At 45.7% G+C, this 23,896-nt stretch overlaps 1 protein-coding gene across 1 annotated transcript; it reads right to left on the reverse strand.

The window, feature by feature from the left end:
- Positions 1 to 3,831: 3,831 nt before the first annotated feature.
- Positions 3,832 to 23,807, reverse strand: SLC9A6 (solute carrier family 9 member A6). The gene is made up of 16 exons (XM_070951920.1): positions 23,454 to 23,807; positions 20,584 to 20,783; positions 19,769 to 19,846; positions 18,894 to 18,970; positions 17,751 to 17,863; positions 17,023 to 17,128; positions 15,455 to 15,596; positions 14,271 to 14,376; positions 13,563 to 13,651; positions 12,675 to 12,788; positions 11,460 to 11,571; positions 9,977 to 10,130; positions 8,730 to 8,760; positions 7,806 to 7,885; positions 6,342 to 6,447; positions 3,832 to 5,201 (listed from the first exon to the last, which is right to left on the reverse strand). Exons 1-16 carry the CDS (start codon positions 23,680 to 23,682, stop codon positions 4,929 to 4,931), a joined length of 2,010 nt encoding a protein of 669 aa, XP_070808021.1. The 5' UTR covers positions 23,683 to 23,807; the 3' UTR covers positions 3,832 to 4,928.
- Positions 23,808 to 23,896: the final 89 nt, after the last annotated feature.

The following is a 23,896-nucleotide window of genomic DNA, read 5'->3' on the forward strand; positions in this document are numbered from 1 at the left end:
CACCAGCGAGCCTTCCGTCCCTGTCCTAATGTTCCTTTTCATTTTTTACTCTTACTCTTTTCATGTATTCAAATTATGTTTATATTTTTACCTGTTATCTTATATATGCTTGACAAATAAATAAATGAATAAAAATAAAGTCACAAAAAGCCTAACAATATAGCCATTTAGCAGGATTCACACCACCAAAGCTGTCGTGCTGAAAACAACAGGCTAGAAGCCAGGAGGCTGAGTTCTAGTCCCACTTTGGGCCAGTCACTCTCTCCCAGCCCTTAGCAAGGAGGCAATGGCAAACTACTTCCAAAATCTTTCCCAAACGCCAGAAACTTCTCCCAAGCGATCACCAGGACTGATTCAAAAGCATCAAAACAAACACAGAATCCCCAAGCTAGATGGCAAAACCAAGTTATTGAGCAAACTAATATGGTTCCAGTAATGTAGCTTAGTGAGCCCATTATTCAAGAAAGGATAAATAAACAGGCTAAGTTAAATACGTTGCCTTCATTGTCGAAGGACACCCCGAGTTGAAGATCAGCAGACATTTATTTTCTATTTATATATCTATTTTTCTTTCTTTAGCTAACGCAGGTAATTGGAGAAAACAGTAGAGATCGCCAGATCACACAGCTCGACAAAGAGGCCGTTTTATTTATTTATAATTACGTTACGCTAAGTTATTGTACAGAATCTTGATGCAGCTTCCATTTCCACTTGGCACATCTTCCCTTTTTTCGGTGGTGTGTGATTTATAGCTGCAAGACACAACGTGACTTTAAAAAAACAACAGTAACCAAGTCCACCGATCGAGGAATAAATTACTTTTAAAAACACATGTTCGTGTGGAGTGAAAAACCACGCGGACGCATCCGATTCGAAGAAACTTATTTTATAGGCCCATGATTTCTTTCACAGTGCGAGTAACAATAAAAGACTTGAGTTATCATCAACCGAAAAGAAAGGTGCAATTATTATGCTTAAGGGTTATCGTTACAAAGAATGCCACAACTACAGCAGTCAATACCATAAAAAGAGACAATTCAACAGTTAAGTAGAGAACACTAGAACTTGAAAGTACAACGTCACCGATGCAGAAGTTGAATCTTTACAGGAGAGAAAAAAGCATATTTTGAGGGTTTAACTGATTTTAAACCCACAGTTGGAGTCACAAACTTATAAATCCCCACTGCTGTTTTTGGAGGTCGTGTTAAGAACAGGGCCCCGGAGAAATTAAGCACAAGGGAATTGCTTTTCTTGCGGCATCAAAGAAACACAACACTTATCAACGCCATGTTCAATCTGTGGCAGATCGTGGTTAATCCTGGAGGAACCGCAGTGGGGATCTGAAGGTTCCAGCGTTGAAGGGTTCCCGATTACTGACTGGCCATGAAACCTGGGATCCACCTCCCAATAGGAGACTATTAACTCAATCAGCAGTTGAAAACTATCCCAGGCATTCCAAGTCTGGAGTGATGCAGCGGTTATTATTATTGTCTTAACAGCAAACTTGCACAAAAAACTAGGAAGTGTATTATTATTACATTTAGAAAGAGAAATTCTCAAAGATGCAGGATTTCAGTCTCAGAGGGTTGGTTGGTGGGTTTGTCTGAAGATCAGGTTGCTTTTCCCCAAAAGAACTTGTAACAAACCTTCATTCTTAAATGTAGGTTTCAGGAAAGGATGCATTCAAGGGGTTCCCGTTAGGAGGACACCTTCTCAAGAAGATGTTACAAGGATGTCCTCTCCAAGGGACCACCAGGAACCATCGCCTTGTCTCTTGAAACCAAGAGGTCTATGCCAGGTTTCTAACCAAGAGGCACGGAAACCTACGGTTACATCACAAGTCCTCTCTCAACGCACGTTAGCAAGTTGCTGCTTTAAATAAATAAGAAAACATGTGAGGTGAATAGTCTTACCGGAATAGTCTGGTGCTGCACAACTACACTTGAGGATAAAGGACGCACAACCAAGGAGTTGGGCGTGGGGACATTTCCCTCTTTTGTCCAGTTTAAAGGCAGCAAAGCAGAACTGAAAAAATGTGGATTCCTTTGGAATCTAGGATCTCCCTAAACTTCTCAGCTCCACTTTTAATTTATTACATGCCGATAAGACATCAAATTTAGACACGCAACCGAAAATTGCAAAGGATCTTGTTTTACTTTTGGTCTGGGCAAAGGTCTCAAGCGGGACCATATGGGGCCTTCCAGATGTTTGTTGAAGTACACGTAACAGGATGGGCACAACCTTCAACCTTGCCGATGTTGGAGGACTCTAATTCCCAGCATGCCACATTTGAGGCTGCTGGGAACTGTAGTTCCACAACATCTGGAGGACGCAAGGTGTCTTGGTCAGGATTTACAAAAAAGAAAGAAAAGAAAAGAAACTTAAGTGTAGAGAGGAGTGTGCAAATCTTCCAAATTAGAGAGGACGGAGCAGAAGAGGGAATCCACTATATGTCTCCTTGACAAAATTCTACATTTTCTGATACAGAAGTCTGCAAACTCCGTGACTAATCAGGCTACACAAGATCATTAGCTATTGCTTAGAAACATTTGAAACCGAAGAGTTATCACATGAACATTTCTCATATTATTATTATTAGCAATAGTACTATTAATTATTATTATTTTAACATCGGACATTAAGATACAGACATTATATAGAAGCACAACATGCATTCACATATATTTAATGACGTTCCTGCATAGCAGGAAAAAAAATAATAATAAAAGACCTAGAAGAGAGGAGAAGGGGGGGAAAAAATCTTATTTTCCAGTGCAGTGAAGCTTTATACTTCTCAAGAATGGGGTGTCACTACAGAATTGGGGTGACTCAAGGTGGGTGGGAACCGGTGAAAGCAGAATGGAACTAAGAGGAAAGGAGCAGGCAAGTCCTCAAAATTGTTCTGAAGGAGACTTGAAGAAAGTTAATTCAGACGTGGAACTTTTGGAAAACGAAAAGTTAATCTGTTTTCATGGCTGAAATGGAATTGATTTCTTGCTGGACCAGAAGAAGGACTCGGAGGCAAAAGTCCAGCACAGCCGATCTTTAAAGGTTTAAAAGGATGAAGCAACTCGGTTTTTCTCTTCCATAAATCTTAGCCCAAATGTTCTCATTAAAGAAAATGAAAAAATAAAATAAAATAATAAAATAGCCTGCTTCCAGGGCACAAAAATGTCACAACATTCCACAATTTTTGGAGCGTGTTTTTCCTCCTTTGGTTAAAGGAAAGCATGCCTAGCTGCACGACATTTATTTTAGGATGAGAAATTTCTCTGGTGATTGATTGACGGAGGAGCTAAACTATGCTGCTGCTCGCGGGTTGTGCTAATCGAAAAAAGGGATCGAAACGAAACCCGTTTTTAAAATGGGATTAAAAAGCAGGGACTGTTAAGTCGCTAGAATAAAGCAGGGCATTTAAAAAGTTCTTTCGAAATTCTAACGCGAGAGTTGGCTGTGTGTGTGTTTTCTGCTAAAGAAGAAAGCGATGAGGTTCAGCCGGCAATCGTTACCAGATCTGCCGGTGTGCCTGGAAAAGATGCAATGAAAATCCTCAAAACGACGGAAGCAGAAAGTTAGAAGGAAAAAAAAAAAATCTGAATAAATTGAATGTAAAAATCAGTAGGTGGTTCAGAGCTCTTTCGTAGGCAAAGGAAAAAAAAAAAAATAAGGCCAAGAAATAAGCCTTATCGGCATTTTTCTCACTGAATTGTAAACGATGAGACAAAAATCTTCCCCCCCCCATTATAGACACACACACACACGCATTATCGTGCAACCAATACCAAACAGTGCAACTATACAAATGGATGGATGTTCCAAGTATCTTTTAAAAAAAAACCCCAAAACCCTGTAGAATTTCTACCTGCGTTTTTTTTTGAACAGTCCCAAGTGCTACTGTTCCAGCTGTTTCTTTTTTTGTTTGCAGATGTGCACCCATTAAAAAAAAAATCTGCAGCCCCCACCCCACCCCCCCAGGGCCCAGCCACTAGAATAGGAAGCTCAAAACTAACTGGGTGCCTCCAACCTGCTCCGGAAGCAGCGTGCTAATCCTCTGCACGAAAATTAACCAAACGGTAGCTCTTTCGGTACTCCCGTCCTTCGGTCCCTCACCCTAATGCGATGAGATAAGGCGAGAGAAAAATTAAAAGCCAAACAATGATAAAGTGATCCACCTTCGGTGTCCGGAGGATAAACCTTCTGGCCTATTGGGACAACCAAGGAGATTGTACCTGTCCACACACACACAAAAACTTGCCAAGTCAGAAGCTTGTTAGGTCCACAGCATCCAACATCTGGCTGATTCTGCCTTCAATGTGGACAGCCAGGCGGCCACAACAGAAGGCCCCTGGACAACTCTCTCCAAATCATCCGTCCAACATCCAGAAGATGTTCTTCAAAATAAAGGCTTCAAGCAATCCCCTTCAGTTTTTCTTAGATCTTCTGCCTAACTGGAGCTTGGCCACCTCGCCTAAAGTTCCCCACTGCTCAAATCTTTGCCCCTCCTTCCTTCCTTTCCTGGCATCAGCAAAACGGGCACTGGATGGTCAAAATCCAACCCAAAAACAACAACAACACATCACTCTATAGAACCGGAAGGGTTGTTGCAAAGCTGGCCTCCGTTCCCAACTGTGGCCCAACTGTATCTAAAACAGTTCCGCCGCTATTGGGTGCAAGTCCCATCGATTTCCCAGGGTTGTTTCTAAACGCACAAAATCAACCGCTCGCTCCCTTTGCACAGATAGCGGATGTTTCTCCTGACACTGTATCAATAAATCGTATTTATACAGCTCAGACGTTCTGAGACATGCGGTAGGTTTTGGGGTCATCGATAGCCAGGTTTTCGTCACCATCATCTGCGGATATTTTTGTCGTCGTTCGTTCCTGTGGTTCCCCTTTCTCGGACTCCCCGTCGTCTCAAGAAACCGATCTTAGGCCGGGCCGTGGCGAGCGTTGTCAACCACGCCGGAAGGAGGCTCCGAGTCGTCCATGGGGAGAACGAGGCGTGTCCCCCGGATGACCAGTTCATGGTCTCCGAAGGCCAGCTCCTGGTCCAGCATGTCCTCGGAACCGTTTCCAGCCACCCGCCTGGAGGCGCCCGATGGCAACGAATCGGAGTTCCCGCTGGAATCCCCGTACGTCAGACTGATGTCTCCATCATTCAGAATCAGATCTGAGTCGTCGTCCTTCAGTTGCTCTTGATTCTGGAGGAGGAGGAAAAGGAGGAAGAATTGGAAGAGGAGGAAGAAAAGGAGAAAGAACATGAGGAGGAGGAATAAGGGAGAAGGGACGAGAGGGAGAGGGGGAAGGAGGAAGAATTGGAAGAGAATGAATGAGAGGAAGAAAAAGAGAAAGAACACAGGGAAGAAGATAAGGGAGAAGGAAGAGGAGAAGGAGAAGAGGAAGAGGAAGAAAAAGAGAAAGAAGACGAGGAGGAAGGGAGAGGGAGGAGGAAGAATTGGAAGAGGAGGAAGAAAAGGGGAAAGAACATGAGGAGGAGGAATAAGGGAGAAGGGACGGAGAGGGGGAAGGAGGAAGAATTGGAAAGGAAGGAATGAGAGGAAGAAAAAGAGAAAGAACACAGGGAAGAGTAAGGGAGAAGGAAGGGAGGAGAGGAGGAGGAGAAGAGGAAAAAAAGAGAAAGAAGACAAGGAGGAGGAAGGGAAAAGGGAGGAGAGGAGGGGAGAGGGAGAAGGAAAGGAAGGAGAAGGAGGAGAAGGAAAGGAAGGAGAAGGAGGAGAAGGAAAGGGAGGAGAAGATTGATGGCTTTATTAAACAGCAAAAGACCAAAAAGGCTTCCATAAGAGAGATGGACAACTTCTTAGTGTCAACAATCACGTTCCCTACTTTTTTTTGCAAGATAGGGTCGCAGTCTATGGGATGGCATTGTGAGGGGAGAGGTTTTATTTTGAGAAACAAGTCTGGGGGCCCTTTCAATTATGGAAAGCCTACCTTTCCATTCAACGCTACATTTGGGGCTGGGGGGGGGGTGTCTGCTGCTCATTTAGAAGCTCTACAGTTGAGGGTGAATCCAGAAGGAAGCCTGAAGAGCTTTTGAGGCTGGAAAAGGGGTTAATCGATCAACCTCAAGAAGGAAAAAGCCCACCTCACCACCTAGCAGAAGTTAGAGACCACTTCAGCAAAGGACAACCCAAACCATGTCCTCACCACTTCCCCGAGATCCTTCCCTCCTTTTCTGGACGTCAACTCTCCAACCCCACGCCCTAGTTGAGAAAGGGGTTTCGCCCGGCCCACCTCAGCAACAGTGAGCAGGCCAAGAGGAATGCACCGGTGGGCCAGGGGAGGTCCTTCAGGTTATTTTGGGGGGCATGTCCTGGACTCACCTCATAAGCCTGCGGACTCGTCAAACACCTTGCAAGGGGTCCGCAGCAGCTGGGGAGCGTGGTGGTGAGGGGGGGACCGCTGTGCGTCAAGAGAGGTTTTAAATAGCTGAGGAGGGGGGTCTTGGTTAAGGAGGCGTCTCTGTTTTCGGAAATAGTATATTTTTATCTAAAACCAAGGGACACGGTGGCTCAGTAGCTAAGACGCTGAGCTTATCGATCGAAAGGTCAGCAGTTCAGCGGTTCGAATCCCTAGTGCCGCGTAACGGGGTGAGCTCCCGTTCCTTATCTCAGCTTCTGCCAACCTAGCAGTTCGAAAGCACGTAAAAAATGCAAGTAGAAAAATAGGGACCACCTTTGGTGGGAAGGGAACAGCGTTCCGTGCGCCTTTGGCGTTGAGTCATGCCGGCCACATGACCACGGAGATATCTTTGGACAGCGCTGGCTCTTTGGCTTTGAAACGGAGATGAGTACCGCCCCCTAGAGTCGGGAACGACTAGCACGTATGTGCAAGGGGAACCTTTACCTTTTATCCAAAACCAACTCGTATATGGTTTTTCTAGCACTAACTCTGCTACCCATGTTTCCCCGAAAATAAGACCCAGTCTTGTTTTCTTTGGGGCTCCAAAATAAGCACTAGGGTTTATTTTTTGGGGGGGGGGTGTTTCTTATTTTTATTTCCCATGCACAGGAGGCCCACGTCTTCTGCTTGCTGGTGGCGGAAAGGACTGTGAAGTGGTTTATAAGTCTAAGGACTATTGCTACTGCTATTATATTAGGCGCATGCGTAAAAAAACCCCTTTTAATTACCTTTTCTGGCCACGGACCCCCAAGATTGAAATCATAACCGTTCTTTAATCCTTCGCTGACCTCCTGTGATTAACACCGCCCCCCCCCTCACCAGGGGTTCGTAGGCCACAGGTTGAGAGCCCCTGCCATACAGGATTCCTCTACACCTGTCTGCAAATTTCCTCCCGTTTTCCTACCTTAAGTCGTCACAACTACTACTATGGTTTTGGTTAACAGTGGGATACAGAGACTGGCAGAAAACCAGTCTGGCCCAACTTCATTCTAAGAAAAAAGTAGCTTACAGGAGCAGGAGGATAACACTTTGGCCCTGAAATTATAGGTTGCTCGGTATAAGTTTTGGTTTCAGGTTTCTCAAAGGTTTGTTGCTAGTGGCAGGGGCTCGGTCACTTCTGGACACAGCAGAGAGCTGGCCTGGTGTCAAAACTCAGGGGTGCATGGGATACAGAGACTGGCAGAAAACTAAAATAATCTTTTGCCCCTGCAGGCATGGCACATACGACAGGCCTATCGTTCTGCATTTCTTGGTCCGGAGCCCAGATAAATGGCCACGAGAGACAAGAATGCACAGCTGAGGAAGGAAAGGCGCTTCGGCCATCTCTGGCCGCAGATGCAGGAGCTCGGGTCCCAGGATCACCCGCTGGTCTCTAGGAAGGATACTTATGGTCGAAGTTGTACCAGACTCGGAATAGCCAGGCGCTCTCGGCTCTGGTGCTTCGCCCCTCGATTTCTGGCCCGCCCTGGAAAAGAAGGAACGCAACAGGATCGTAGTGGGGTTTGGGGGTGGAGAGCCACAACCAATGTCCAGTGTGGTCTTTATTTCCTGCAGTGTATTGTTTATTGTCTGATGTTTGTGATCTGGATTGCGTTAATCAAAAACCGGGAGGAATTTAAAGATCTGTAGTGCTTCAACAAAGTTCTGGCAGAATCCTGGCATCAGGACGCAGGGGAGGCTGGTTGGAAATGAGATCGTGTGTGTGTGTGTGTGTGTGTGTGTGTGTGTGTGTGTGTGTGTGTGTGTATGGATAATGGTTATCTTTTGAGAGCTGAATGCAACAAAATTTCATTTTAATGTATGCTAATTAATGTACGTTTAAAGTGACAAAGTTTCTATTCTATTCTGTTTCTATTATTTCTATTTCATTCTATTCTATTATTTCTATTCTATTATTATTCTATTCTATTTCTATTCTATTGTTTCTATTCTATTTCTATTACTTCTATTTCATTCTATTCTTTTATTTCTATTCTATTATTATTCTATTCTATTTCTATTCTATTGTTTCTATTCTATTTCTATTTCATTCTATTCTATTTCTATTTCATTCTATTCTATTTCTATTTCATTCTATTCTTTTATTTCTATTCTATTTCTATTATTTGCATTCCACTCCACTCCACTCCACTCCACTCTACTCTATTCATTTTCTATCCTATTCATTTTCTTTATCTTGAAAGCGCTTGGCACTCCAGAAGTTGAGAAATGTCTCAGGCGTGATCCTAATCATTGAAGCCTCGGAAATTCTGACTTAACAACCGCAAGAGTGAGGGAGTGATGACGGAGAGAGGAGGAGAGGCACTTACCACATTATCTTGGTCAGCATCGACACCAACCCTGCAGGGAAGAGCACACAAGGACGATTACACTCCCTGTTCAGACTGGGGGAGAGGGAGAGGGGGCAGAGCTCTCTGGCCATCCAGCCGGCACACAAACCCTCCCCCCAAAAGGGTTTGAGGTGTCCGCCTGTAAATACGACCATTGCCCCTTCGTGCTAAAGTAACAGGCGGGCATGGGTAGAAAAGTGTGCAAAGGGAAGGAAGGCTCAGATGTTGGGAAAGGTGGAAGGAAAGAGGAGAAGGGGGATGACCAGCAGGAAAACGGAGGGCACAGTTACAGTGGCGATGGGGCAACGTTAGAAGGTCTGAAGGACCAGGTTGGGGACAGGTCATCTTGGAGAAAATCTAAGGATCGACCCTCAGTTGATGGTATATAATTAATCCACCTCTTCTCCATCTGATGAGAGATGGCGGCGCACAAGTGGATAAATCTAACATCTCTGCTGAGATATGAGCTGTGCTGGTATTCATGAGACTGCACTTTTTTTTTCTTTTTTAAAAAAATATACATCCATATTGTATGTGGACAATGTTGATTCTGGGCATCGTTCATATTAATCCAAATTACAATAACAAGATTAGTAATCTTTATCACATTTATCAAACTTAGGCGATCCTCATAATATTATTTAAACTTAGATGCCTAACATCTATGAACCTCTACTCTTTCTATTATTTTTGTTTATTCTATTAAAATATACGTTCTAATAGTTCCCCTATCTAATTTCATTTCTGCCTCTATCATCTTACAAGCCCCCTTAATGTTTAAAAGGCAATTCTTTCTATCCGTCATCTCTTCTCCTCTTTAGCGTTTCAATTTTTATCCCTTTTTTTTTTACTGCATTCTTGGGAGGTTGGCGTGGTTTATTCCTGCCTTCTCACGCTCATCACCCAGAGCAAAGCTGACACCCAGTGGCTAAGAGGAGCCTTTTCACAACTGGTTGTGGCCCCACTCAGTTTGCACGTGGGTTTCTGAAAGGACACCTCACCCAAACTCACACAACGGCAAAAAAAAAACGCAATTGCAATTCACTCCGTTGAAGCCAGCACCTCCCTTAACCCGGAAAAAGACATAAACCAACTTGCTCAAAATTGCCAATTATCCGGAAAATGGCTTTGACGGCTGCTCTTTTTAAACCCACCACGTACAGGATGTCCCGCCCAAATTAAGCAATTCCGCTCGCAGCTGAGGAAGAGGGGAGGGTCTTGCTCACCGAATGTGCAGGCACGAGAGCATCGTGGTGGTGCCACCACCGAAGACCCAGACGGTGAAAAAGACGATCAGTAGAGTCGTACTGAACATCACCTGCCGCGCGTAAGTGGCTGTGTCCCGGATGGCCAAGGCAAACGCCATGGCTCCCCGCAGGCCTGAGAGAGAGAGAGAGAGAGAGAGAAAAGATGCGTGAAATTTCCCTAAATGTGGCTGGCTTTTTATCTGGGGGTCCCCAACCCCCCCAGGCCGTGGCCCGTTTGGAACTGGGCCGCACAGGCGGCAGGTGAGCGCTGTCGGTCCTGGTAGCCATCTTTTACTTTGGATCTTCAGGGCTGCCACATTTAGTGCTGTGGGGAACTGGGAGGGGGGATTGTATGGAGCTGGAGAGATATATAGTCAAAATAACATTCTTTTCTCTGAGAGTCAAGGACATCTTGCCCTGCACTCGGCTGTGGCTGGGAGGCATCTCCAGTTGGGACGGTGCATTGATTGTACTGTGTGATGGAGATGTGGGTGCTGGGGCAAGGGATTGGACTTTCCTTTGGGTGGGGAAAACCTGGAAGCTTTCAGATCTGGGTTTTCCCAGATGTGCCAAGATGACATCTCTAATATAATGGAACTTTGAGGAACTTCTAGCCTCGGAGTCTCCTTTCGTTGGGGGTGTTCCTTGGAATCCTGACAAGTGCGCTCACATAAGCAGCTGCATTTGCACGAGTAGCCGCCATTCGCGCGCATGCGTGAACTTCCATTTGTGCACAAATAGAGTTGCACATGTGAGCATGCACACCTGCCGCTCACACGGAACCATTTCCTCTGCTCTTCCCCCCAGCCCCCGGTCCACAAAGCCAGAAAGGTTGCAAATAATCTCCTTGTCTTTCAAGTAGGCATCATGTCTCCTCTGGCTCCCTTATCCTCATTGGTTTGTTTCCAGAAGGCAATTTGTTCAGCCTGATAAGAAGTATTTACCTGGCCCTCCCCCTTCATGCCAATATAATCTTATAAACCGGAAGGGTCCCATTCTTCCTCTCTATAAAGGTAAAGGTAAAAGTTCCCCTCGCACATATGTGCTAGTCGTTCCCAACTCCAGGGGGCAGTGCTCATCTCCGTTTCAAAGCCAAAGAGCCACCGCTGTCCGAATACGTCTCCGTGGTCACGTGGCCAGCATGACTCAACGCCAAAGGCGCATGGAACGCTGTTCCCTTCCCACCAGAGGTAGTCCCTATTTTTTCTACTTGCATTTTTTTACATGCTTTCGAACTGCTAGGTTGGCAGAAGCTGGGACAAGTCACGGGAGCTCACCCCGTTACGCGGCGCTAGGGATTCGAACTGCTGAACTGTCGACCTTTCTGATCGACAAGCTCGGTGTCTTAGCCACTGAGCCACTGCGTCCCTTTCGTCTCTATACTAGCCTCCTTTCCTTTCCTGCAAGTAAGCGTGCAATTATTTACGGCAACCACGTTCAAAGGAGTCCAAGGGTCACTCACCAGCAAACATCATCATATGTTGAAAATTTGTTCCGATCTTGTTTCGCCTCCCCAGGTTAAGTAGGAAAGAGAGGGGATAAATGTTTGCCGCTCTTCCGAGGAATACCGCCAGCTAGATTCGTGGCTGCATTAAGGAAATTATTTTCCGATAGAAGAGAATATTTGTAGCTCAGGGTTGAACTGGAGGGTGTGTGTGTCTCCCTGAGCTGGGTGCTTTTCTTGCAGGTAGAAGGGAGTTGGGTTTGCTCTCTGTATACATACAGTCCCTTCTAGCACTGATGATGTTATCTAGTTGGGTCATGAAACGTCTACACAAAGGACCCCACAAATTATTTTTTCTTTTAACTCCGCTTTAAAATTATACTAGCTATTTAACTCGGTTCACAGCAGCTTAGACTGTTATGCAAATGTCACAATCGAGGTTGGCTTCTTTACTTCCTCACCAGGCAGGTGAGTTAAAAACTTTTCAGAGCCAGACATGGCTTGCCACTAAAAGTGCAAAAAAAGCCCGAATGAGCTTCTATTTGCTTTTGTCTTTTCAGACTGAGCCCAGACACGCCAGTCGGTAAAGTCTGACTGGCAGCCTAAGGGCCCAATTTCCTGGTCAGCTGACACAGGTTATAGATACTTCTCACCAACATCCAACAAATCAGGATAAAACAAAAATGGTGTAAACATGCGAACTCAGTGGATTGTTGTTTTTTTTACTTCTAGTCGATGCTTTTTTCCCCTTCCAAGTAGAAATTCTGAACGTGAGAACTGAAGAGTGTTCATTATTAAATTATCTATATCGTTTAGTGCTGAATTTACCCATTTTTAGAATTTAGAAATTAAGTTTATTGTCATTGTACACGTATATACACAGTATACCCATACAATGAAATTCACATAACACCCAGAGACCAAGCCCAACTCACATGACAATCCCCAGACACACTCCACCCACCAAAAATTCCCCACCCCTAAACCACCCGAACATCCACACAGCAGACCAAGTAATGCTGTCCAACAGCTCACTGGCGGTGGCCCTTTAGTTCATTGTTGAGTGCAATTATGGCTTTTTTTTAAATCCTGTTTAATTGGGAGTAATAATCATTTATTCTGCTCGGCAGATTTTTCTTTGTTTAACCCTCCTTTTCCAGACGGTTATCCTACACAACCTACGTGGCTTCCCCTCATTTTTTTTTAAACAACAACAACAACAAAAAAGGATACAAAAGCCCCAACCACAAAGGTTGGATTAAAGACGTGGTTCTGGAAGGTGAACAGCGTGAGTCCCATGTAGGAGAAGATGAAATTCTCCGCCAGGAAGTTGAGAAGCTCAAACAACTAAAATATTGGGCAAGATGGGAAAGCAACGGTAGCATAATCCTTGGGATGACGACGACCCAAATATGTATTTAAAGTGACAGGGAATTCTTCAAAGCGTGGGCAGCACAAAATAGATAAGCCAGCATTACATTTATAATGTAAATGTACTGGCTCCCTATTGCACTGGCTCCCTATTGGTCTCCGGGCACAATTCAAGGTGTTGGTTATTACCTTTAAAGCCCTACATGGCTCAGGGCCAGGTTATCTTCGAGACCGCCTTCTACCGCATAGCTCCCAGCGACCGGTAAGATCCCACAGAGTTGGTCTCCTCCGGGTCCCATCAGCTAAACAAAGCCGGCTGGCGGGCCCGCGGGGGAGGGCCTTCTCTGTGGCTGCCCCGGCTCTTTGGAACCAATTACCTCCTGAGGTCCGGACCGCCCCCACCCTATTGGCCTTCCGAAAAGCGGTGAAGACCTGGCTCTTCCGGCAGGCCTGGGGCTGTTGATCTCGCTCTTGTGATCTGGCGAGATCCGGCCATGAATGGTGTGAATGGGTTTTAATTGTTTTTAATGTCTTAATTTTTAATGTTTTTATATATGGTTTTTAAATGCATTGTAAGCCGCCTTGAGTCTTCGGAGAAAGGCGGCATACAAGTTGAACAAATAAATAAATTGAACAAATAAATATTAGATTTATAAGGGGGGGACAGTGGACAATTTTTTAAAAAAATATTGCAACTGTCCTGGGTTGAGGTAGTTGTCCCTCCCTGGCCATTCTGGTCCAAGGCCTCACCTGTTTTGTCCTGTGCTGCGATTCTGTGGACAAGTTGTTGTAGGTATAGTGAGCTTGAGTGATGCCACAGAACAAAACGGCCACCACACCTGGGGGACAAAATATGGGATGAATAAAGGAGCCTGCAGCACCCAAAGCCCATCTCCTGTTTTTCTTCAACACAGCCCTCTTTTTAAATTATGGCTTAGCATGATAGGTGAGTGCCGCACCGGCATAAACCTAATTTTAGGGCTTGGCATTGGCTTTCAGCCCGATCTGAACAAACTCGGGGGAAAGGTAAAAGCTGGCAGGATGCGTGGGTCCCAACAGAAACCCGTAAGTTTGTAGTTATGCAGAATATTCCTACAGGTGAGAGCAATCAGCCCAAAAGGGTTGATAATGACTTTGTTCTGTGTGGCGTAAGCAGCTCCACCCATTACACCCCACTCTCAGGCCGGAAAGCACCCCGCCTGCCCTGGAAACATCTCAGAGAAAACTGGAGTAACTGAAGACGAGGAGCTGCCATTGTATCCCAGATGCTCAACTCCCCTGCTCAACTGTCCCCAGGGGTTTTGGGGAAGTGGGGGAACCTTTCAGGGTGTGGCTTTTTCAGCCTCAGAGAAGGGGCGTCGCTGCCAATTTTGGCAAGGATTTAAACCTCACTGGGAAATTTCCTGGTATCACTCCACTCAGGCGGTACAAGGCAGAGGCGCACTGCCACTTACTTACCGGTAAAACCACACGCCTCGGCCAACAGGAACGTACTCCAGGACATCAGGAAAAACAAGCCAGTTTCCAGCAGGTGGAACTCGTGAAGTTTGGTAAACTTGGTGACGTGAAACTGGAAGTAGTTAAGGGAGAAATCCACAAGAGATTTCTGCAGATTTTTTAAAAAAAAAAACACACAACATTCCAACAAAACCAGAGCGTTCCCCAAATCAGGGAAAAATATGAACCAAGCAAACTTGAGGGGTTCAAGCCACCCCATAAATACATCGGCAAAACTAAGGTAAAGGTAAAGGTTCCCCTTGCACATATGTGCCAGTCGTTCCCAACTCTAGGGGGCGGTGCTCCTCTCCGTTTCAAAGCCGAAGAGTGAGCACTGTCTGAAGACGTCTCTGTGGTCATGTGGCCGGCATGATTAAACGCCAATGGCGCATGGAATGCTGTTACCTTCACATCAAAGGTGGTCCCTATTTTTCTATTTGCATTTTTTATTTGCTTTTACATGCTAGGTTGGCAGAAGCTGGGACAAGGAACGGGAGCTCACCCCGTTACGTGGCGCTAGGGATTCGAACCGCTGAACTGCCGACCTTTTGATCGACAAGCTCAGGGTCTTAGCCACTGAGCCACGTGGCGTCCCTATCGGCAAAGCTATGGCTTGTCAAATATTGGGTCAGTTTGCTTTAATGCTCTCAGCTTGCAATCTAGGGGAGTAGAGTACAAGTTATGGACCCCTGTGGTCTGTTCTTGAAATGTTTCTGCCCTTTACATTCAAATGGCTTAGCACTGTTTGACTTAATTGGTCCTTAATTAAATCACTTGACAATTAAGAGAATTATAAACCCAATAAGCAAATACAAGCAAATAGGGCAATTCTGACTGGCTGAAATGGACATGATTTAAAATATATATATATATATTTCTACAGTTTAGATATTTGTGGCCAATCAAGTTTATGATAAATGTGTTAAAGCTTGAAGTCTGTTTCTGAAGAAAAGCATCGTGCTAATAATAATAAATAACACATCGGTAAAAATTTGAGTTGTTTACAGACAAACCAGTCCAGAATTTTGAATTCTTTCACTGGGGGGAACCTCCTTACTCTGCGGATTTTTACAGCCTCCCAATCTGCAAACCTTCTTGCTCAGAAACAAACAAAAAAAAGTTTTCAACAGACAAAGCAAGGATATCAGAGCGGTGACGACACCGGTGGCAGCCCCCATGGCGAACGATCCGCTGAAAATCCCAAGGAAAATCCCGATGGATTTGAACATGGCGGTCACATCGAAAGTGTGGCTGTTGTCTCCAGCGGGCTGGTAGGCAACAATTGAACTGTGGGAAACACAGAATATAGACTTCTTAGCAGGAGGCTTTGCGAAATATTCCACAGATTGCAGGAGTCAAGAATTCTTCTTCTTTCTATCTAGAAGAAATCATCATCGTCCATCGTCATCCTTCAATGACCCCATAACCCCTTGAGGGGTGGAATCTGGGCAACTGAATGGAGCTGAGTATTTACTGGCCGGATGCCCTTCCCGTCTCCAATGCAGAGGTTTTTTTTTTCAGCAGATATATTCTCATTGTGCAATTCAGCTCAAAACTGGACTCCAGAGGTTTTCAGGATTCTGTATGGTAAATGCACGTCCTGAAGCTTCTGTGAGAGGCTCAACCACCCATTCATCATCATCTTTTAATGACTCCCATAATCCCTTGCAGGGCGGAGTCTGGGCAACTGAATGGAGCTAGCAGAGTGTTTTAATGGCCGGATGCCCTTCCTGTCACCACTGTGGAGTTTTGTTCAGCAGATTCTCATTGTGCCCAGAGAGAGAAATATCTGCCTCTACCTAGGATCGAACGCACAGCCTCCTGATTGTGAGGTGAGAGCTCCACCTCTAGGCCACCGCACCACTCCTTCCTATCTAGAAGAAATGGTCTACCTAATATCAGGAGAGGGAGAATAACTACTACACTGGGCAGAGCTGAAATCATAACATGCTATCATTCTAACATTTGGTGGTCACCGGGACAAAAGATGGACTTAGTCAACCTTTTCCTTGGGTTCAGGGGAGGTTATCAGTGCTTCTTCAGAAAGTCATAAAGATGGCTCCATGGCCAAGTAGGGTCCTACAGCAATTGCCCTCCATCATTTTGCTAGTGGTAGAGTGGTGCGGTAGCCTAGAGGTGAAGCTCTCGCCTCACAATCAGGAGGCTGTGAGTTCGATCCTAGGTAGAGGCAGATATTTCTCTCTCTGGGCACAATGAGAATGTATCTGCTGAATATAACTCCACATTGGCAACAGGAAGGGCATCCAGCCAGTAAACAATCAGCTCCATTCAGTTGCCCAGACTCCACCCTGCAAGGGATTATGGGGGTCATTAAAAGACGATAATGATGGTTTTGCTAGTGCTAGATGATGCGCCAAGAATCCCTTGGAAGAGCCGTGGTGGCGCAGTGGTTGGAATGCAGAATTGCAGGCTAACTCTGCTCACTGCCAGGAAGTTCAATCCTGACCGGCTCAAGGTTGACTCAGCCTTCCGTCCTTCCGATGTCGGTAAAATGAGGACCCAGATTGTTGGGGGCAATAGGCCGACTCTATAAACCGCTTTATAGAGAGGGCTGTAAAAGCATTGTAAAGCAGTATATAAGTCTAAGTGCTATTGCTATCATTTTTTGACAAGGCACAACAACTTCGCAGACGCTCCCTAACTTGAGCTGCCTCTGCCAGGGAGAGGGACGGGAAGAAGACACACGACTTACGAACACAGCACAATGGCCACCGCATCGTTGAGGACACTCTCTCCAAAGAGAAGGGCGTAGAGCTCAACATCCACTTGAAGTTCATGGAATATGGCGAGGACCGTCACTAGCCAAGGGGAAAAAAAAGCGAAGAATTTGCTAGAATCCCAAGTTAGCTTACCGCATTATTTATCTGGCAACATCTCAATCTTCAAAATACGACAGAGATGCAAACACCCATGTAGAAAGAACCAACAAACTCTTATAGGACAGGATCCAATCTGGGTCAGTCAACAGGACCAGAAATTTTGTCTTCCGAGCTTTTGGACTCATAGTGGAGCCCATCATCTTCAGGGAACTTCTCTCTAGCTCAGAGGTGGGCAACTACGGCCCTTTTATGACTTGTGGACTTCAATTCCCAGAATTCCTGAGCTAACATGGCTGGCTCAGGAATTCTGGTAAGTGGGGGGGACGTGACACCCCCTCCCGCAGCCTGTTTTCACTCCCAGGAGGCTTCTGGTAGGTCTACTAAGCCTAAAACGGGACGCGGGGGAGCGTATCCCCCCTCCAGCGGCCCGTTTTTGCTCCCAGGGGGATGCAGGAGGCCAAGTGCTGCCTGTCACACCTCCTGGCCACGCCCTCCATGGCCACGCCCACCCAGCCAGTCATTAGGGCAGAGAACCGGTTTTTAAAATTATTTGAATCCCACCACTGTTAACAAGGGTCCCTGGTTCCCGCCTACAACCTACCAGGATCCGTAGCGGAGGCGATGGCCCCGAAAAACAGGCAGTCGGTAAAATAGAAGTCTCCTCCAAGCTGCCCCATCACTTTCATCAGTGCGACACAGCCGTACATGATGGATCTGTTGAACACAAGAGAGTTGGCATCGTCGGCACCATGGCAAGCTCAACCTCAGTACAGGCAATCCTCGACCTATAGCCACAACCGAGCCCCCAAATCTCTGCTGCTGAGTGAGACATTCGTTAGGCGAGTTTTGGCCTCCGTTTTATGGCTTTTCTCGCCATATTTGTTAAGCGAGTCACCGCGGTTGTTAAGTTAGCGACAAATCTAAATTTGTCAGGCGGGTTGCAAAAATTTAATTAATCATATTTCTATGCCGCCCAACTCCCTAGGGATGCGTGACTCCAGGGACACTGCAATCATCGTAAATGCGAACCAGTTGTCAAGCACCCAAAATTTAAATCACGTGAAGATAGGGGATGCTGCAACCGTCAGCAGTGTCAAAAAATGTCCTAACTTTTTTTTTTTGGTGCTGTTGTAACTTTGAACGGTTGCTATATGAACTGTTGATTGTTGGGTTCACATGCACACCAGAAACCGGGAAGTGGAACAAGTGACACCGTGCGTGTCAGATACCATGGCTCCATGTGTCACTTCGGGCACACATGGCATAGGTTCGCCATCACGGCCCTATACTATTTCAGTCCCGTCTCTGCTTAAAAAAATCTAGAGGGACCCACTTCAAAGAAGTTCAGTGATTGGGTCGAACCATAAACAATTAAGATTAACCAACCGTAATTCATTCCTATGTTCAATTCTGTGCAATGGAATCAAAAACTTCTCATGGGCACAATGGACAAGAGGGAGAATCGCAGAACTCTGCAAACTGGGTTTGTTTATCAACACATCCAAACCAGCCTGGAATTGCTCAGCTTCTCATTTTTAAAAATGCAAGGCGGCCTTGCCTTGCTCTTGTTCGTTTTTGTTTGTGATTTAAGACTGCGCCTGTTTTCATTGCCGATCTTTCTTGCCTTATTGTTGTCATGGTTTTAACCTCTGGCATTGCAGCTGCTCACAGAGAAACTGTTGATTAGGTAATATGCAAAGGATGTAAACAGGGAACAATTTTTAGAAGCAGTAGGAATTCTCACCCTATCATAAAACAGGAAATTGCTGTTCCAAGAAATGCATATGCTAAAATGGATCCAAGGTTTCGGAAGAAGTGACGCTTAAAAAAAAAAGAGAGAGAGAGAAAAGAGAGAAAGACTTTTGTTACTTTAAATGCTAGGAATGACTGAGCCAGAATGACATGGCAATTTTTTTCAAAATCCCACTCAACCCTCCCTAAACATACAATTATTTCAGACAAAGAGCAAATAACAGCACAATACGATTGGCTTATCTCTCCAGCACTTAAAATGCCTTTCCAACTAAGATGTTTTATAAGCATACAATTACTCATTTTTTTCCCTAACATGGGGAGAAAAATCTACGTTAGGACAGATAGCTCTGCCTGTAGGCACTTGGTGTCTGGTTACAAATGACTGATTTTGGAAAGATCAGAGGCACATTTGGTCTGGGATTTTTTTTTTTTTTCACAACGTACTATTTCTTTATAATCCAATTTTATTTTTCTGGCGGAAATTCTGTTCTGGTTGTATTATTATTGCACTGAAAACCAAGGTATAAGAGAGGGCAAGCAAAGGTTTGGATTGCAAAGGATAGACTGCTTAAAGGGTCTATTTTTTCTTGTATGCATGCACTGGCCTACATTGTACAGGTCCTGGATGGAAAAATTGGGTATGTAAAAGATTATTTCTCCGGTTGCAAACCGTTCCAAAGCAGAATCTTAAGGCATTCAATCCAAGAGAATCCAGTAAGCTGACCTCATCCAAAACAGACTGAAGTTGTCCTCAAAGACAACAGCAGAGTAGCAGGTGGATGATGTCTCCTTTCTGTTCTTCTCAACAAGCGTGTTGCTACCCTGGATAAATTTTAAAGAGGATCAGAAGGAACAGACACCTACCCGTTTTAAGCTATATCCAGCATAAAATATAATGGGAGGGAGCAAGATATTGAAGAATACTTCAGGATCAAAAGTTACCTGTAGGGTATTAAAAGAGAGAATCAAAGCTTCACAAAAGACCCAACTTCAATCGGTGCAAAGTAAAACTTATCATTTGGTGAAGCGCATTTTCGTTAAAAACAAGAACTGGGCCACCTTTTAGCACAACTGTTCTGCATGCCAGAATTTTCAACTTCACAACCGGGAGGCATTAGTTGAGTTCACACCCACCAAACTTCCAGAATCGAAACAGCACAGCCTGCGTGGGCAGTCACTGCGGTGTGGGTCTGGGGTACACAACACAGCAGAATAATGCAGTATGTCTGTTCCAAAGAGATCTGATGAATATGGGAAGGAAGCCCCTTTTATTTGGCCGTGGAAGGACACGGCCTAGGGTGAGTTTGCCTCATTATGACTCTTGAATAATTACAAATGGCTGACCACACACAACCTGTGCCAGTTTGCCTCTTCCAAAAGCCAGACCCACCCAAAGTGGCAAGTTGCAACCTAGCAATTCACATTTAGATTTAAAGCAAGGTGCGAACACAGCCATTAAGGGATTTCTTGAAGAGGCAAAATGGAAAAGTTTGAGGAACAGCAATCGGCCCAGAGAAGCAGCAGCAGAGATGCCTTCAAAAAGTCTATATATATATATTTTTTCCCCCAGACTCCTCTAGAAACCTAGGGAAAAGCTACGGCAGAATTTCAACCGTGTTTTCCTAGAACCCTCGATCTAAAAAAGTGGGAAAAGTGAAGTGGAAAGCATGAGAGTTTACCTTCCGCAGCATTTCATTATCTTGAACATTATTGAGTTCGTGGGAACTGATTTCCCCCTTCAGGGTGTACTCATAAAACTTCCCACTCAGGTTGACCAGCAAAGTAGCTGGGCTCGTTTGCATTGGGCAGCTTAGGGTTACGTTGTTGATATCACTGGGAATGTGGATGCCGTAACGAAGGATGACTCCCACCAGAACTCCTGTAAAAAACAGAGGACTTCAGGTTTGCTGGAGTTCTAGAGCAATCCGGAGAGGTTCAGAGTTCAGATCGATACATTCTTAGCACCCTCCTTTCACCGACTGTCAGAAGAACTCCTCCAGCAAAATTGGGGTGAAACAGAAGAATCAAATGGCGCCTAAAAGGAATAAATTCAATCCCTCAAATCATGCAAAGCCTCATCAAAATAATTCAGAATTGGTGTGGTGACACACCAACATGATGTGTGGCCTGAATGTTTCCTAGATGCTGTTGAAAAAACTGGGTGCAATAGAGTGGCAGCAATGAGGGTAGAGATAAGAAAACATTGAAGATTCAAGTCCCTCGATGAATTATGGTGCACAAATCAGACCATCAAGATATGAAGGAAACTGAGAGATCATCTAATCCAACCCCTGTTCATTGGGGAAAAAAATTCTATTACTACAACTGTAATGCAACTTAAAATAGGGATTTTCTCGTCCGTCAGTTTGAAAGGAGCAGCAGCAGATAAATTTAAATTTTTCCTTTATCTCCGTTGCGCAATCTGTGGTTTCTCTGAAGCTTTTCAGTTCAGTAAATTTCCCAACACTCTTCTTGAGATCAGCTTCAGTTAAGAAGAAATGGCAGTGGATCTCTTGAGCAAGATTTGCCAAGACACGTTAAAGAGAAAAATCCAAGTTGTGTACCTATATTACAGGGATCTGCCATGCTGGGAAAAAAAATTTTTTTGGCCAGGTTAATCTAGACCAGAAGTCTTCAAACTTGGCAGCTTTAAGACTTGTGGGCTTCAACTCCCAGAATTCTCCAGCAGCATAGCTGGCTGGCTGGAGAATTCTGGGAGTTGAAGTCCACAAGTCTTAAAGCTGCCAAGTTTGGGGACTCCTGATCTAGACTCTTGGATTCAAATAGCTAAACAATAGGACAGCAACCCAGTTCACACAACACTGTAAAATGTAGTTTGTTAGCATACAGACAGTCATCAACTTATGACCTCAATTGAGCCCAAAATTTCTGTTGCTAAGTGAGACATCTGTTAAGTGAATTTTACCCCATTGTACGACCTTTCTTGCCACACTCGCCAAATGAATCACTACAGTTGTTAAGTTAGTAATACAGTTAAGTGAATCTGGCTCCCCCATTGACCTTGTGAGAAGGTCACACAAGCTGATCACGTGACCCCAGGACACTGCAACCATCATAAATATGAGTCAGTTGCCAAGCGGCTGAATTTTTGATCACATGACCCTGGGGATGCTGCCATGGTTGTGTGAAAAAGAGTCATAAATCAGTTTTTTTCAGCACCGTTGTAACTTCAAACAGACACTAAATGAACTGTTGTAAGTCGAGGACTAGCTGTATTGAATGGTTCCCACGCTAGCAACGTTAGCTGCTGTCATAGGATTCATTTCACCAGTTAAAGTGCTTTTTTAAGAGTTATTGCATTGTCTTCTATTGTGTTTGGTCTTTGACCCTAAATACATTTTGATCCATTGATATTTGGTGATTTATTTCATTAAAAACTACCCCTTAGCAGCCGATCTAAACACAGCAACTGAATATTTTTTGGAAATATCTCCGTTTTATTTCCTGTTAATAAAACAAGATTAAATAGGAGAGAAAAGAAGATTGTTACTGTCCAGCATTTTGCACATTAGAGCCGCAATCTCAGCTCTTCCCTGAAAAAGATCCCTTTTGGATGGAGGATGTCTATTCTGCGCTTCTTTTCAGAGGATTCTTGCTGGTACCACGCTGGATTTATAACTCCCCCTGGCTGTGGATTATGGGAGGGAAAAAAAATCCCAGATGTGTGACCTAAATCAAGGGATTTAAACAGTGCCAGGCAGTGGTGAAATCCAAATTTTTTTACTACTGGTTCTGTGGGCGTGGCTTGGTGGGCATGCAAGGGGAAGGATACTGCAAAATCCCCAATCCCACCCCACTCCAGGGGGAAGGATACTACAAAATCTCCATTTCCTTCCCAACTTTGGGACCAGCCAGAGGTGTCAGTTCTCCAAACTAATCAAAATTTCCGCTACCGGTTCTCCAGAACCTGTTCCGAACCTGCTGGATTTCACCCCTGGTGCCAGCCAGGGTTTATGAAGTCCATTTGGAGTTGGGCAGCCAATACATTTTAAATATCAAGCATCCATTCCTTTTAACAGGTCAGCCTCTCCCAAGCAGCCCCCCCTCCCAACCACCACCATTCAGCCAACGCTTTCGTAGCCGCCGCCCCCCATTCCAAAAGAGAGGAAAGGGGCCCCAAGTTGACCCTTTTCTTTCTATGGGGGAGGAAAGGAGGAAAAGCACAACCTACAAAAAACATTTTCCGCCTTCATTTCACTCCAGAGACCCCACAAAGCAATGCCAGGTTGGGGTTCAGCCCCCCACCCCCGTTTCCCAACTGAGGATTCCCCAAATTCTCTGAAAAAAGGGGGGGTCACTGGGGGACCCTGGGAATCCTCACCCCTCACCCCCCACCCCCAAACCTCCCCTCCCCTTTTTTGATTGAGGCTGATCCTCCCCCACCCCCCACTCCAACGCCTATGACACCCCTCCTCCCTCAGCCAACGAGGCTTCATTATTCCACCGGGGCTGGGGGGGAGGGGAAGCCAAGCGGGAGGGGTGTCTGGGGGGGGGTCGGCAGGGGATGATGGGCTCTGTGGCCGCTCACCATAGATCATGGCCAGCCCGGTTTCGTGGAGGAAGCGGGCGCGGCGGTGCTTGAAGAGCCAGATGGTGAGGATGGTGAGGGTCAGCAGGAGGATGAAGACCAGCAGGTTGGCGCTGTCCTGGCGGTGACTGGCCTCGGCCACCAGCTCTTCCTCCAGGCCGCCAGGACGACCCCCGCCCGCCCCGGGGCCCGGATCCAGGCCCAGCACCAGCAGCAGCAGCGCCGCCATGGCTCCGCTCGCGGTCCTATTCGTCGTCGTCCCTCCCCCGCCCCGGTTCAGCGCCTCAGCGGACCCGCGACGCCCATCATCCCCGGCCGAGCGTCGGCCCCGCCCACACGGCTCCTTCGGTTCGCTTCTCCTCCTCCTTCTCCCCCGGCCCCGCGCGTGCGCGAGAGAGAGACGTCATGGCGGCGCGCCGTAGTTCGGCGGCGCGCTGTATTAC

This window comes from Pituophis catenifer, unplaced genomic scaffold (genome assembly GCF_029215685.1).
Source record: "Pituophis catenifer annectens isolate HBS135680 unplaced genomic scaffold, rPitCat1.0.hap2 SCAF_11, whole genome shotgun sequence".
Classification (NCBI taxonomy): Eukaryota; Metazoa; Chordata; class Lepidosauria; order Squamata; family Colubridae; genus Pituophis; species Pituophis catenifer.

Bases quoted from the DNA above. Each gene is read 5' to 3' on its own strand.
- SLC9A6 (XM_070951920.1), bottom strand. From the start codon at position 23,682: ATGGCGGCGCTGCTGCTGCTGGTGCTGGGCCTGGATCCGGGCCCCGGG. The intron at 10,131-11,459 runs GTGAGTGACCCT...TCTCTCTCTCAG, and splicing joins ACATATGATGATGTTTGCTG to GCCTGCGGGGAGCCATGGCG. The intron at 8,761-9,976 runs GTGAGCAAGACC...TCTTCCCTGCAG, and splicing joins CTCTCGTGCCTGCACATTCG to GGTTGGTGTCGATGCTGACC.